Source organism: Melanerpes formicivorus, unplaced genomic scaffold, assembly GCF_026170545.1.
Source record: "Melanerpes formicivorus ecotype bairdi unplaced genomic scaffold, bMelFor1.0.p_v2 SCAF_142, whole genome shotgun sequence".
Taxonomy (NCBI): domain Eukaryota; kingdom Metazoa; phylum Chordata; class Aves; order Piciformes; family Picidae; genus Melanerpes; species Melanerpes formicivorus.
In genome coordinates this window covers 460382-472429 of record NW_027142494.1, presented here as the reverse complement: position 1 = coordinate 472429, position 12048 = coordinate 460382, and the positions used below count along the sequence as shown (strand labels likewise).

Sequence of the window (12048 nt, the reverse complement as noted above, 5' to 3'; positions counted from 1 at the left end):
GGCTGATGGAGAGAAGAGAAGGATATGACCCCAGGCAGAGAGAAGCAAAGGCTTCAGAGGAGAGGACTGACCTGCAAGGAATGGCTCAGCCCTGACCAGGGCTCTCTCAGCCTTGCTCTTCTCTCCCTATGGCTTGGAGGTTGGTCACCTCCTGCCAGCTCAGTGCATCTGTGCTTGGATCACAGCCAACAGGGAGCTAATAGAAAACACTGAGAGTCAAAACCTTCAGGGTCTGTGCAAGTGGAAAAAGATCCCAGGATGATTCAGCATCCAAGGTTCTCCAGATCAGAGAAACAGCTGATGAAAGTCAAGGATCTCCACCTCTAAATACAGTGACCCTAGAGTCAGAGCCTTGGAGCTCTCCTGGATCACAGCAGCTGTGTCCAGCATCTCCCCCACTCAGACATCTCTCAGGCCCAACCTGCACCAAGGGCCAGCACCAAGTCAGACTTCTCCAAGCTCAGTTCTCATCCTCTGAGAATGTTGAAGCTTTGTGAGTGTTTGCCCTGAGCTCCAGCAGAAGGAAAGTGAACTCCAGGCAGCTTTTCTGCCAGCAACTTCTCCACCTCTCTGTGTCTTTGGACAGAAACATTTGCTGTCACCATGTTGGGGGGCTCTATGTTCCACTGGAGGCAGCCAGCTCTGTCCCTGTGTCTGTGTGCTTGGTGCTTCTCTCCAGGCACAGCCATAGAAAGAGATTTGAATTCAGGATTGGTTCATGAGGAAAGGCTGCTGGGATGCAATCTTTTCATCTGCTTCTCACTCTCAAGAACTCTTGACTGGCTGAGAAATCACAGCCATGTCACAAGTTCTTGGCTTTGCCTCATCCTTGTGGACAGGCAAGCTGCTGAGAGACAGCTTGTGCTGAGCAGATGGGTCCAGAGGGCTTGGATTGCTGAGGGAATTTTCTCAGCCATGGCTTTGCTCTGCTTCCAAACAGCAACAATTCTTCTGTGGCTGTGTGCAGGCAGCTCTCTAAGGAGAGCAGGGGGCAGCTGGTGCCATGGAGCTGTGAGCTCCAGCTGCAGAGAGCAATGGAGAAGTCTGATGCAAGGAGCAGGGATGTAAGGCCCAGGTGGGCAGGGACAGCAATGGGGAGGTTGGGGAGGGTGAGGAGCAAAGTTGTCCGCTCAGTGTCAACCCTCAAAGGACAGCTTCTCCTCCCAGTCCAGACCTCCTGAGCAGACAGCCTGCATCATTCTGGCTTGGTGGATGCTGCTGTCACCTCTGCCCTCATCTGAGAAAGAATCAAATAGTTTGCCATCAAAATCTGAGCATTATGAGGTGCACTTTGAAATCTGGAAGTCAGCAACAAAGACACAAAGAGCTCCTCAGGGCACTTGGGAATCATTCCATGAACCTCAGGTACTGAGAGAAGAGTGAAGAAACTGTGCAAGAAGCAAGAAGCAAAACACAAAGTACCTTGAAGCACTGATTGGCCCCACTGAGGCTTGTTACTGCCAAAGCCTCCCCAGGGACTTGTTAGAGCAGCTCAGGAGAGGCTGTGATTGCAGCAGACAAAGGCAAAGTGCAGGAGAGCAAACTCTGGCTCTGGTTTCTGCAGCACAAAGGCCAAGGGCTGGCCACAGCCCCTGGGCAGGCAGATCCTACCCCACAGGCCAAGCCTGTCCCACATGTGTGGGTCAAGGCTCTTCAGGTGCAGTGGGGGTGGGGTGTGGGTTTCATAGCAGCATAACATGGCCTAGGCTGGAAGGGACCTCAGAGCTCCTCTGCTCCAACCTCTCTGCCATAGGCAGGGATGCCTCTCCAATAGACTCAGCTGCTCAAGGCCTCATCCAGCCTGGCCTTCAACACCCTCAGGAGAGGGCATCCTACCTGGGCAGCCTATTCCAGAGTTCCACAACCCACATACAGAAGAACTTCTTCCTAAGACCCAGTCTAAACCTCCTTTCCCTCACCTTCAAACCTTTCCCTCCTGTCCTGTCACCAGACACCCTCATGAAAAGTTCCTTTCCAGCCTTCCTTTAGGATCCCTGTAGGGTTTGTGATGCTGAGTGGAGGATAAGGGCATGACAGTCCCCAGCCTTCCTGGGGCTGTGGAAAGAGGCAGTGAGGCCCTCCCAGTGCGCTAAGACAACATCTCCTCACAGTCCTTAGGGGCAGAGAATTGCCAGAGTCAAGAGGGCACAGCCTTGGCTTCTCTTCATCACTCCCACCACTGCCATTGCCCTTTGCCAGCTCTCCCACAGCTTTGTCCTGCACTGTCTCACAGCTGCTTCTCCTGCCCTGCAGGCTGCAGACCCTCATTTCACTTCCCCACCTTGGCCTTTCCAGGCCTTCACTGACACCTGCCCACACTCACCCTCTGCTCCTTGGGACACAAAGAGAAGGGCTGATCCCAGACTCCTGGAGAACTTCTCAGGCCACAGCACTACCCTTTGAGACAGGTTTCTGCTCCTCATGGCCAGTCTGCACCTGCCAGGCTGCACCATCTGGCAGTGTTCCTCTCTCCTGCTCTTTTCTACCTCACCAGGAGCTCCCACGGCTGCTGGCCTTGCAGTTTCTTGCAGAGACAGCACCAAGCCCTGTGCCTGCTGCTGTCCCATCAGGTACTCAGGCAGCAGAGACACAGCAACCAACCCATCAGCCCCTTCCTGCAGTCAGCCCAGGCCCTTTGGCAGAGGGCATCTTCCAGATCACTGTGCCCATCTGCCAGCCATGAGCCCAGGGCTGCCCTATCAGCTCCTGCAGACACAGCTGACCTCACAGTCCCTTTCCCAGCTGTGTTCCTGCTGTTGGCCAATCCTCTCAGGAGGCAGAAGTGGCTTCACCTCCCCCTTCCCAGTCCTTGGCTTCCTACTGAAGGGTGAGTTCCTGAGACACAACTGAGCACAGGATTGCACACTCAGCCCTCAGCCTCCTTGTGGCCAGAGCCTGAGCAGATCCAAGTTTCACCAGATCCATCTGGGAGATTTCCTACCAAGGCTTTGAGTGGAGAAGCTGCTGGCTCTGTCCTGCTGCATGTGTGGAGGAGACTCCTGCACATCCTCTTCTCCAATGATGCTGCTTAGAGCAGGGTTAAGCAGATGAGGTCCCTCAAGGGCTGTGCCCAGATTGGCTTCATCTCCAGAGGAGCTGCAAAGGCCCTGGGTCAGATGGTGCAGGGAGTTCATGAAGACATTTCACATTGCTGGCCCAAGGGCTTGCCCTGAGGGATGCCACTGGGAAGTGTCTGCCAGGAGGACTCTCCACTGGTGACATTTGGGCTTCCTCCACCACCCAGCCACCACCACATCCATTTCTGCACTCCAGCTCTCAGCACTCTGCCTCTAAAGAGACTATGGGGGACCATGGCAAAGCCCTGGCTAAGGTCCAGGCACAAAACCTCCCCTTCTTGCCCTGCTCATATGGGTTCAGCAATACCTCTCTTGTCCTGCAAGGGCCTGCAAATGGCTGCAGAGGTGTTTGAGCCTTCACCTTCCCAGGGACTGTGCTGAGGGTGACCAGCCTGCAATGTTCCCCACCCTCCTTTTTGGTGTTCTTGAAGAGGCCTTTTCCAAGGAGCCCAGAACCTCTGGGATGGCTCTGTGCACATCTCAGGGCACAGTCCAGAAAGGGTGATGTGAGCAGACAGGAGCCTGCCCAAGCCATCTGAGATGAATCTCCCTGGGCCAGTAGGGTTTGTTCTGGAGTGACACACAGCAATGTCCCAGCTCTGTCAGGTGTCCACATCGGAGCTGTCCTGGTGGACCCTTAATGGAGTGTGGGATGTTCAGAGACAGAGTCTTTCCCCATCACTCACACAGACCCTGCCCTGCAGCAGTCAGAGAGTCTCCCTGGCCTCCTGCTGCCCCTGCCAGAGGCTGGGAGGCTCCTCAAAGCTCCAGTGCCTTGGCACCTCCAGCAATAGCTGATGGTGTTTGCTCACTCAGGTTCACCTCTGCTCATCTGCTGACATCTCATCTGCACAATGCAAACAGGCATTGCTGACCTCCTGAGGCCATGTCCTCCTGTGGAGGGACAAAGAGTCTATCCAAGCTGAGTGTGAGGCTGCTGCTGGAAACAGTGGTTGTGAAGCCCAGTCTAGGATGACTGCCCTGGGACAGCTTCCCCAGGGTGTCCAGTGAAGACAGACACAGCCCAGAGCCTTCTCTGCTGATCCTTCAGGTCACTTGCAGGAGGCCTGGCTGTGTGAGGACACTGCTGTGTGCCCCAGCCCTGCACACTCACACACTTTAGCTGTTCCCTGCTGTTTGCATCTGGTGGACAATTTCTTGGGCATGCTCTTGAAGGAAACTTTGGAAGAAGACCTAAGCCTTCAGACACTGCCCCAAGCAGATCACCTGTCTGGGTGGAACTATTCTCGTGGAGGTCATCTGAGACAAAGAGGTTCCCATGGCCTGTGTCTGCCTGTGGTCATGGGACTGCCACACAGCAGGATGGTGCCCAAGCTGCCAGAGCACTCAGGCCTTGCCCCAACACGGGGCTTCAGCAGGAGAGTGTGGAGGTAGAAAGAGAAGAGCCCTGGAAAAACAAGTGGCCAATGGCCAATGGGAACTCTCGTAAACAACCTACTGCAGCCTATGAGAGGTGTGAAGCTGGAGTTATGCCATGCTTGGTATTGGCACCAGCATCCCATGCCATGGAGGTGTGCAGGGGTCTGTGCCACCTTGGCTTTTGCTCTCCTCATGAAAGGAGGGGGAACTTGTCCACATGCTGGGACAAGTTTCAGTAACTGGGCATAATTCTGGGCATAATGTACCTTCCCCACATGGGGTCAGGAAGGCCAAGCTATGGCTTGAGCTGAACCTTCCTAGGCATGCAAAGAACAAGAAGCAGATTCTCCAGGCCTGCCAGCCAGAGAACAAAAGTCAAAGGAAGGATGTCCTCTGTGATGAGTCAGACTGGACAGCTGGTAACAACACATGAGGAGAAGGCTGAGCTACACAAACACATTTAGCTTCAGTCTCCCCTGGCAGCTTCTCTCCTCACATCTCCTGAGCTGTTGGACCTCAAGATGGGCAACGTGGGTCAAAGCTTGTGCAATCCTGATCTAAATCCCTGCATTGATTGTAACCAGCTGTTGGGGTTTCACTTGTTAAGTGTTGCTATGAAATACCACAGCCTGAGCTCATGATTCACCAGGACTGTTGAAGGGATTTCAAACTGCTGCTGCTGCCGCCTTCAAGTTCTACAGGAGCCACAGTGCCTTGGGAAAGCACTGCCCCTGAAATCCCTGCACCCAAACACTCTGAGTCATAAACCAGGGACTGAGTCTGGCACTAGGATTGAATTTAACCCCAGACAGGCTTCTCTCTCAAGTTGTTGAGAGAGTGAGGGAGTCCATTCAGAGCCTTATGAGGCAACAGAAGGGCTTCTTTGAAGCCTTTCTTCCCAGGCTCCATGCAAAATCGTTCCAGCCCCAAGGAGATTTTCCTTTCACAATCTTTCTAATCCTCCCCCAAACTGATTTTCCTCTGCAGGATTCTCCCATGGTGAAGGTGAGAGAGTGACCCTTGGCACCAAACTGAACCTGTTGACATCTCTGTTCCCTTTGCCGAATTCCATCCAATTAATTCCAATGTCTCAGATTCTCCTCCTGCCTCAGCAGAACTCATTGCTGCTTTCCTCTTCTAAGGGAAGTGCCTTGGGGATTGGATTGGATTTGCCCAAGCCATTGCCATTCATGGCCAGGAATGGCAACAATATCCTTTGTATGGGGGTGCAGGGGCCTAGGGGAGATGCAAACACCCCCATGGTGTAGGGAGGTAGCTGCAGCCCTGTGGAGAAGGGGTTGGGAATATTGGAATCAAAGAATCCTGGAATGGTTTGGATTGGCAGAGATGGAACAGAGCATTGAGTCCAATACCCTGGCCATGTCCAGGGACATCTCCCACTAGGTTGGGTTGCTGAAATGCCTGAATTTTGGAGACTTCCAGGGATGGACATCCCCTTCTCTGGGCAAGCCATTCCAGTATCCTGCCACCCTCACTGCAAAACATTTCTTCCTTCTATCTAATCTCAGTCTCCTCTTTCAGTTCTAAACTACTGCCCCTTGTCCACCCACTACAACACTTGGTCAAAAGTATCTTTCTTGTCCTGTGACCACAACATCTCCATCTGCAAAGACCTTGGAGAGTGCCCAGAGATCTCCCAAGATGTGCACTTGCAGCCTGCAAAGCCAATCAGATCCTGGGCTGCATCAGGAGAAGTGTGGCTAGCAGGTCGAGGGAGGTGATCCTCCCCCTCTACTCAGCCCTGGTGAGACCCCACCTGGAGTACTGTGTCCAGTTCTGGAGCCCCTATTAAAAGAGGGATGTGGAGGTGCTGGAAGGTGTCCAGAGAAGGGCCACAAGGATGATCAGAGGGCTGGAGCACCTCTCCTGTGAGGAGAGACTGAAGGAGTTGGGGCTGTTCAGTCTGCAGAAGAGAAGGCTCCGAGGTGACCTAATTGTGGCCTTCCAGTATCTGAAGGGGGCCTACAGGAAGGCTGGGGAAGGACTTCTCAGGATCTCAGGTAGTGATAGGACTAGGGGGAATGGAATGAAGCTGGAGGTGGGGAGATTCAGGCTAGATGTGAGGAGGAGGTTCTTCACCATGAGAGTGGTGAGACCCTGGAATGGGTTGTCCAGGGAGGTGGTTGAGGGCCCCGTCCCTGGAGGTGTTTAAGCCCAGGCTGGCTGAGGCTCTGGCCAGCCTGATGTAGTGTGGGGTGTCCCTGCCCATGGCAGGGGTGTTGGAACTAGATGATTCTTGTGGTCCCTTCCAACCCTGAATGATACTATGATACTATGATGCTATGATAAGACAAGTAGATAGAGGCTGAAGGCCATGGGCTCAATGGTTTGAAGAGTGAGGACAGGAGCAGAGTAGCCTGAGAGTGCTTGGGGAGTGGTTTGAGACATGAAGAAGCTTTTCTGCACAGTGACAAAGTGCAAGAGAAAGAAACAAAGCCACAAAGTGCAGCTGGGGAGGTCCAGACTGGAGATGAGGAGAAAGAAATGTCACTGCAAGACATCCCCCAGCTGCAGCCTGGAGCACTCCAAGGCTTGGAGTTTCAAGGAACACCCAGGGAGGATGGAGAGAGAGCAGCAAAGGAAGGTGCCAGCAAGGTGGGGCAGCTGGCTGGGTGACTACAGCCTGCAGGGAAAGAGGCTCAGCTGATGCAGCAGCAGAGGACAGCCTGAGGGGCAGATGACAGAGGGCTGTGGGAGAGCTGAAAGGCTCCTGGCAGAGCCAAGCTCTTCATGTCATGGGTTCTGGTTGTGGTCTGTGCCGCTAATGCCTCCTTGCAGCACTGGGACCTCATTGCCTCCTTGTCCATCCTGGGAGGGGTTGTGCCATAGTCCTGCCCTTGACATTGGTCCTCTCCACATCTCACTGCTCCAGGAAGAGCCCTGAGGGGTGAGTGAGGGACAGGATCTGCCTGTCCAGGAGCCAGGGCTCAGGGCTTGACCCTTTGCATTAATGAAACACCTCCAGGTTTGCTCAGCATCAGAGACATCTTCCTCTGCTTGTCCTGACCTCTCAGCACTGCCTCCACTTCTCTGCTCCAACCACAGCCTGGAGACACTTTCCCAGCAGTGTCCTCACTGAGAACCATCAACAAGAGAAGAAACTTCAGAGTTTGAAAGTGACTTCAACTTCTGGAGAGGTTTCATCATCTTCCTCTCAGTCTCTGATGTTTACCTGGCACCAAAGCCACCAGAGGGTCATTAAAATGCCCTTGGGTTGGACCTCTGCTGCTCAGCTGGGATGAGCTCCATGGCTGGAGGGAGCTGCTAGCAAGCAGGCAGCAATGAAAAGTGTCAGCTGTGCCCAGAAGCAGCTCCTCTGCTCTGCACAGCAGGGCTGAGGGCACTGCCAGTGGATCTCAGCGGGATGAAGAAGGCAGAGAGAGCTTGGAGGTGTCCAGGAGGGTGACTGAGAGCTGACAGGAGGAGAAGTCACTGCAGTCACTGACACGGTGAGTCTGTGGGGGCAGGGCAGTGCAGGTGCAGCTCCTGGAGGCATCTCCTAAAGCTGGCACAGCCACAGCTGGTGGGGGCTGGAAGGAAATCTTCCTGTCCAGAGGCTCTTTTCAGGCTTTTCTGGAGAGCTGTGGAGCCCTGGGGTGCAGGCAGGGGTGGTGAGGGCTGTCCTTCAGAGCAGGGTCCCTGCAGCCCAGGGGCTGTGTGCTGGGGCAGGGACTGTGCTGCCTGCCAGGCTCAGCACTGAGGCTGCCCAGGGAGCTCCACACAGTGCTGTGGGCAGAAGCTGTGAGTGGCAGGAGACAGGCCTGGCAGGGCAGGGCAGGGCAGGGTCCTTCTGCTGTGGGGAGGGAGCTGTGCTGGCCAGAGCTGCTCACAGTTCTAGCTCACCCCTGAGCATTTCTGAGGAGGCTTTGCAGAAGAGCATCAAGGCAGCATTTTGCTGGAAGGGAAGGAGTCTTGGCTTTGAATGTTGATCACCTTGCTGTGCTGGGAGGGCAGTGTGAGACTAGAGTTTGTTTCACTGCTGTTCATAAGAATCTGAGGTGTCATTAGCCTTTGTCTGAGCTGCTACTGAGCCCTGCACATCCAGAGCTGCCCCTGGGCAGCTGAGCTCACAGCAGGTGGGATGAGTAGTGACAGCAGGGACAGGGAGGAGAGCTGTGCAAAGAGGAGCAGCTCCTGGCAGGAGCAGCTGGAAGCAGCAGAAACTTGAGCTGGGGGGAAGAGGGATCTGCTGTCAGAGATGCCCTGGCAGGGAGGATCAGGCACCTCTGTGCCATTCTCTGCACTGCAGACACATTTCCCAATGCAACCTTTTGCTCTTCTCTTCTACCCAGCAGAGGCAGTGCCCTCAAAGCTATGGGCTCCAGGTCAGGAGTCACAGCCTTGGCAGCTGACATTCATCTGAAGGCTCCTGGAGTGTGCACCCAAAAGGAGGACAAAAGCTCTGCAGTTCCATCCTGTGTGCAGCAGTGAGCAGAGCTTGGTAAGGAGAAGGCTTCACCCCCAGGCCCGTTTGCCTTTCTCTCTTCCTTTCATTGTTTCTGCAGCATTGCAGAGCTGGTCCTTGGTTCTCCACCTCTCCATGGGCCTCCCATTCCCTGTCATTGGGCTGTTGGTCACTTTCTGTTCTGGCACCAGAGGAATCTTCATGGCAATTCTGGGTCCCTGCTGCATTTGAAGCTGTGATGAACCATCACTGGTTGGTAGTGATGGGACTGAGCTGATCCATTCCTCATGCAGCTCAGGGGCAGGGGTTACAATGAGGCTGAGAGAAGTGTGCCCTAACTTGTCACTGCCTTTTCTCTCCTTGCACAGGTCTCCATGGCCAGAGGCAGCAGATGGCCAACAGCAGCTCCATCACCCACTTCCTCCTCCTGTCATTACCAGGTACAAGGCAGCTGCAGCTCCTGCACTTCTGCCTCTTCCTGGCCATCTACCTGGCTGCCCTGCTGGGCAATGGCCTCATCATCACCACCATAGCCTGGGACCACCACCTCCACACCCCCATGTACTTCTTCCTCCTCAACCTCGCCCTCCTTGACCTGGGTGCCATCTCCACCACGGTGCCCAAGTCCATGGACAATTCCCTGAGAGACACCAGGGACATCTCCTATGCAGGATGTGTTGTTCAGGTCTTTCTGTTTGCCTTTTTCATTTCAGCAGAGTATTTTCTCCTCACCACCATGTCCTACGATCGCTATGTTGCCATCTGCAGACCCCTGCACTATGAGACCCTCCTGGGCAGCAGAGTTTGTCTCCACCTGGCAGCAGCTGTTTGGGCCTGTGTGTTTCTCTATGCTGTGCTGCACACAGCCAATACATTTTCCCTGCCCCTCTGCCAGGGCAATGCTGTGGATCAGTTCTTCTGTGAAATCCCCCAGATCCTCAAGCTCTCCTGCTCCACATCCTACCTCAGGGAACTTTGGCTTCTTGTGGCCAGTGCCTGTTTAGTCTTTGTCTGTTTTGTGCTCATTGTGGTGTCCTATGTGCAGATCTTCAGGGCAGTGCTGAGGATCCCCTCTCAGCAGGGACGCCACAAAGCCTTTGCCACCTGCCTCCCTCACCTGGCTGTGGTCTCCCTGTTTATCACCACTGGCTTCTTTGCAAACCTGAAGCCCTCCTCCATCTCCTCCCCATCCCTGGACCTGGTGGTGTCAGTTCTGTACTCAGTGGTGCCTCCAGCAGTGAACCCTCTCATCTACAGCCTGAGGAACCAGGAGCTCAAGGCTGCCCTCAGTCAACTGATCCCTGGATGCTTTCAGAAGCAATAAACTCTTTGTCTTCTCCTGCAGAGCAGTTCTGATGTCACTCAGTGCAGGCCCAGCCTGGCTGCTGGAGTTCTGGCTGCTGCTGGTGCTGTTCCCCTTGTGAGAATGTTGTTCCCACACAAATGTCTTTCTTCAGACCATTTCTGGTTCAGTGTTGTCCTGTCTGGTGTGACCCAGAGGCTGCAGACATCAGGAGCTGTGCTCCCTGGGTGTTCAACAATAAAGTACCCTGCTTCTCTGTTTTCCTTCCTCTCGAGTTGCTTTTCTGAGTTGCTTCCCCCTAGACTTCTGTGGAGCTGTAGGGCAGTGCCTGTGTGCAGAGGTGCAGGGGCAGAGTCTCATCACAGCAGCAGTGCCAGGGAGCCCCAGAGCTTGGGCTATCCTCAGCTGCTCTTTCTGCCCTTCACCCTCTCTTGCTGAGCCTTTGTGCTGGGGCAAGGCCTGAATGCTCTGGCAGCTTGGGCACTGTGCTGCTGTGTGGCAGTGCTGGGACTGCAGGCAGGGACAGGTCAGGGCTGCTTGTGGGACAGAGCTGTGCTCCAGATCATCACTGCCATCAGAACAGGAGGTCTCCTCATGCCTTCACACCCCAACCCTCTCCCATTACAGACTGCACCTACTCAGAGTCCAATGTTTTTCTCCAGTCCATTTCTGATTCAGCACTGGACTGTCTGCAGTGACCCAGAAACTGCAGACGTGAGGAGCACTCTTCCCTGTATGTTCAATACAATAAAGGACTCTGCAGGGAATTGTTTCTCTGAGCTCCTTCCTGAAAGCTTTCTCTGAAGCTGCAGGGCAGTTTCTGTGTGCAGAGGTAAAGAGGCAGAGTCCCAACAGAGGTTGCTGGGCTTGCTAAACCTGGAGAAAGGAAGATCTTGGGAGGAATGAGCAGCAGCATGGCTCTGATCCTGGGAAGAATGTGTCAGGCTCTTGTCTCCTGTTCAGGACGCTTGGACAATAGACAATGGTCTGAAACTGATGAGGTCCGGGCTACAGAGAGAGAGAGAGTTTTCCAACATGAGGATAATCAACCCCTGGAAGCTGTTTTCCTGAGAGTGTGCAGGAGCTCTGCTCCAGGAAGTGACCACTACATGTTTGGCTCAAACCCTGAGGAATCTGCTGTGATGCTGGTTGGAGCTGGAGGTTGGTTGAGACACCTCCTGACGTCCCTTCCAGCCTGACTGCTGCTGTCCTCCCTTGCACTTCATAGCTTCCAATTAGGGAAAGCTCTTGGACTCTCCCTGATCACAGCACTCATTCCCAGCAAGTGCAGAGCTTTCTCACAGGGTATCCCAGCCAGCACTGACCACATCCTTTGCTTCACTCAAGATCTTCTCTGTTACTGTTGTAATACACTCCACAAAGAACCTCTGACCCTCCTGGCCTTGCACTTCTGGGGTTGTACCTTCTGATGGTATTGCTGAGGTTCCTGTGGTATTTACCCCCTTGGGTGGCAACTCCATGGAACAGTTTTCATTCCATGCCTGTAGTGTCCTGCAATTCCCCACACTGTTAACTTGTTTGGGGCACTGGCCCTCTAACCTTAAATGCTGTCATGCTGGGATTCCAGTCCACAGGGACCTGGCCTCCTGAAGTTTGACAGGGCCAAGGCAGGCAAGGTCTGCACTGGGGCAGAACAACCTCATGCCTCTGGACAGGCTGTGATGTGACCAGCTGGGCACTGATCCGAGGAAGGGGGCATGGGAGTCTTGATGGAAGCCACATCAGATGGTGAGGTTCCCATTTCTAAAAGAGGGTGGAGAACCTGGAGAAGTGCAGAGAGATTCACAGTATCACAGTATCACTAAAGTTGGAAGAGACCTTGAGGATCATTAAGTCCAACC

General features: G+C 54.1%; 1 protein-coding gene and 1 pseudogene across 1 annotated transcript; both read left to right on the top strand.

Annotated features, from left to right (window-relative positions):
• The window catches only part of LOC137456909 (zinc finger protein 420-like), a 207079-nt pseudogene that overhangs the window by 144610 nt on the left and 50421 nt on the right, over window positions 1-12048 (top strand).
• Window positions 9275-10207, top strand: LOC137456885 (olfactory receptor 14A16-like). Its single transcript, XM_068168575.1, has one exon. The coding sequence runs from the start codon at window positions 9275-9277 to the stop codon at window positions 10205-10207; it is 933 nt and encodes a 310-aa protein (XP_068024676.1).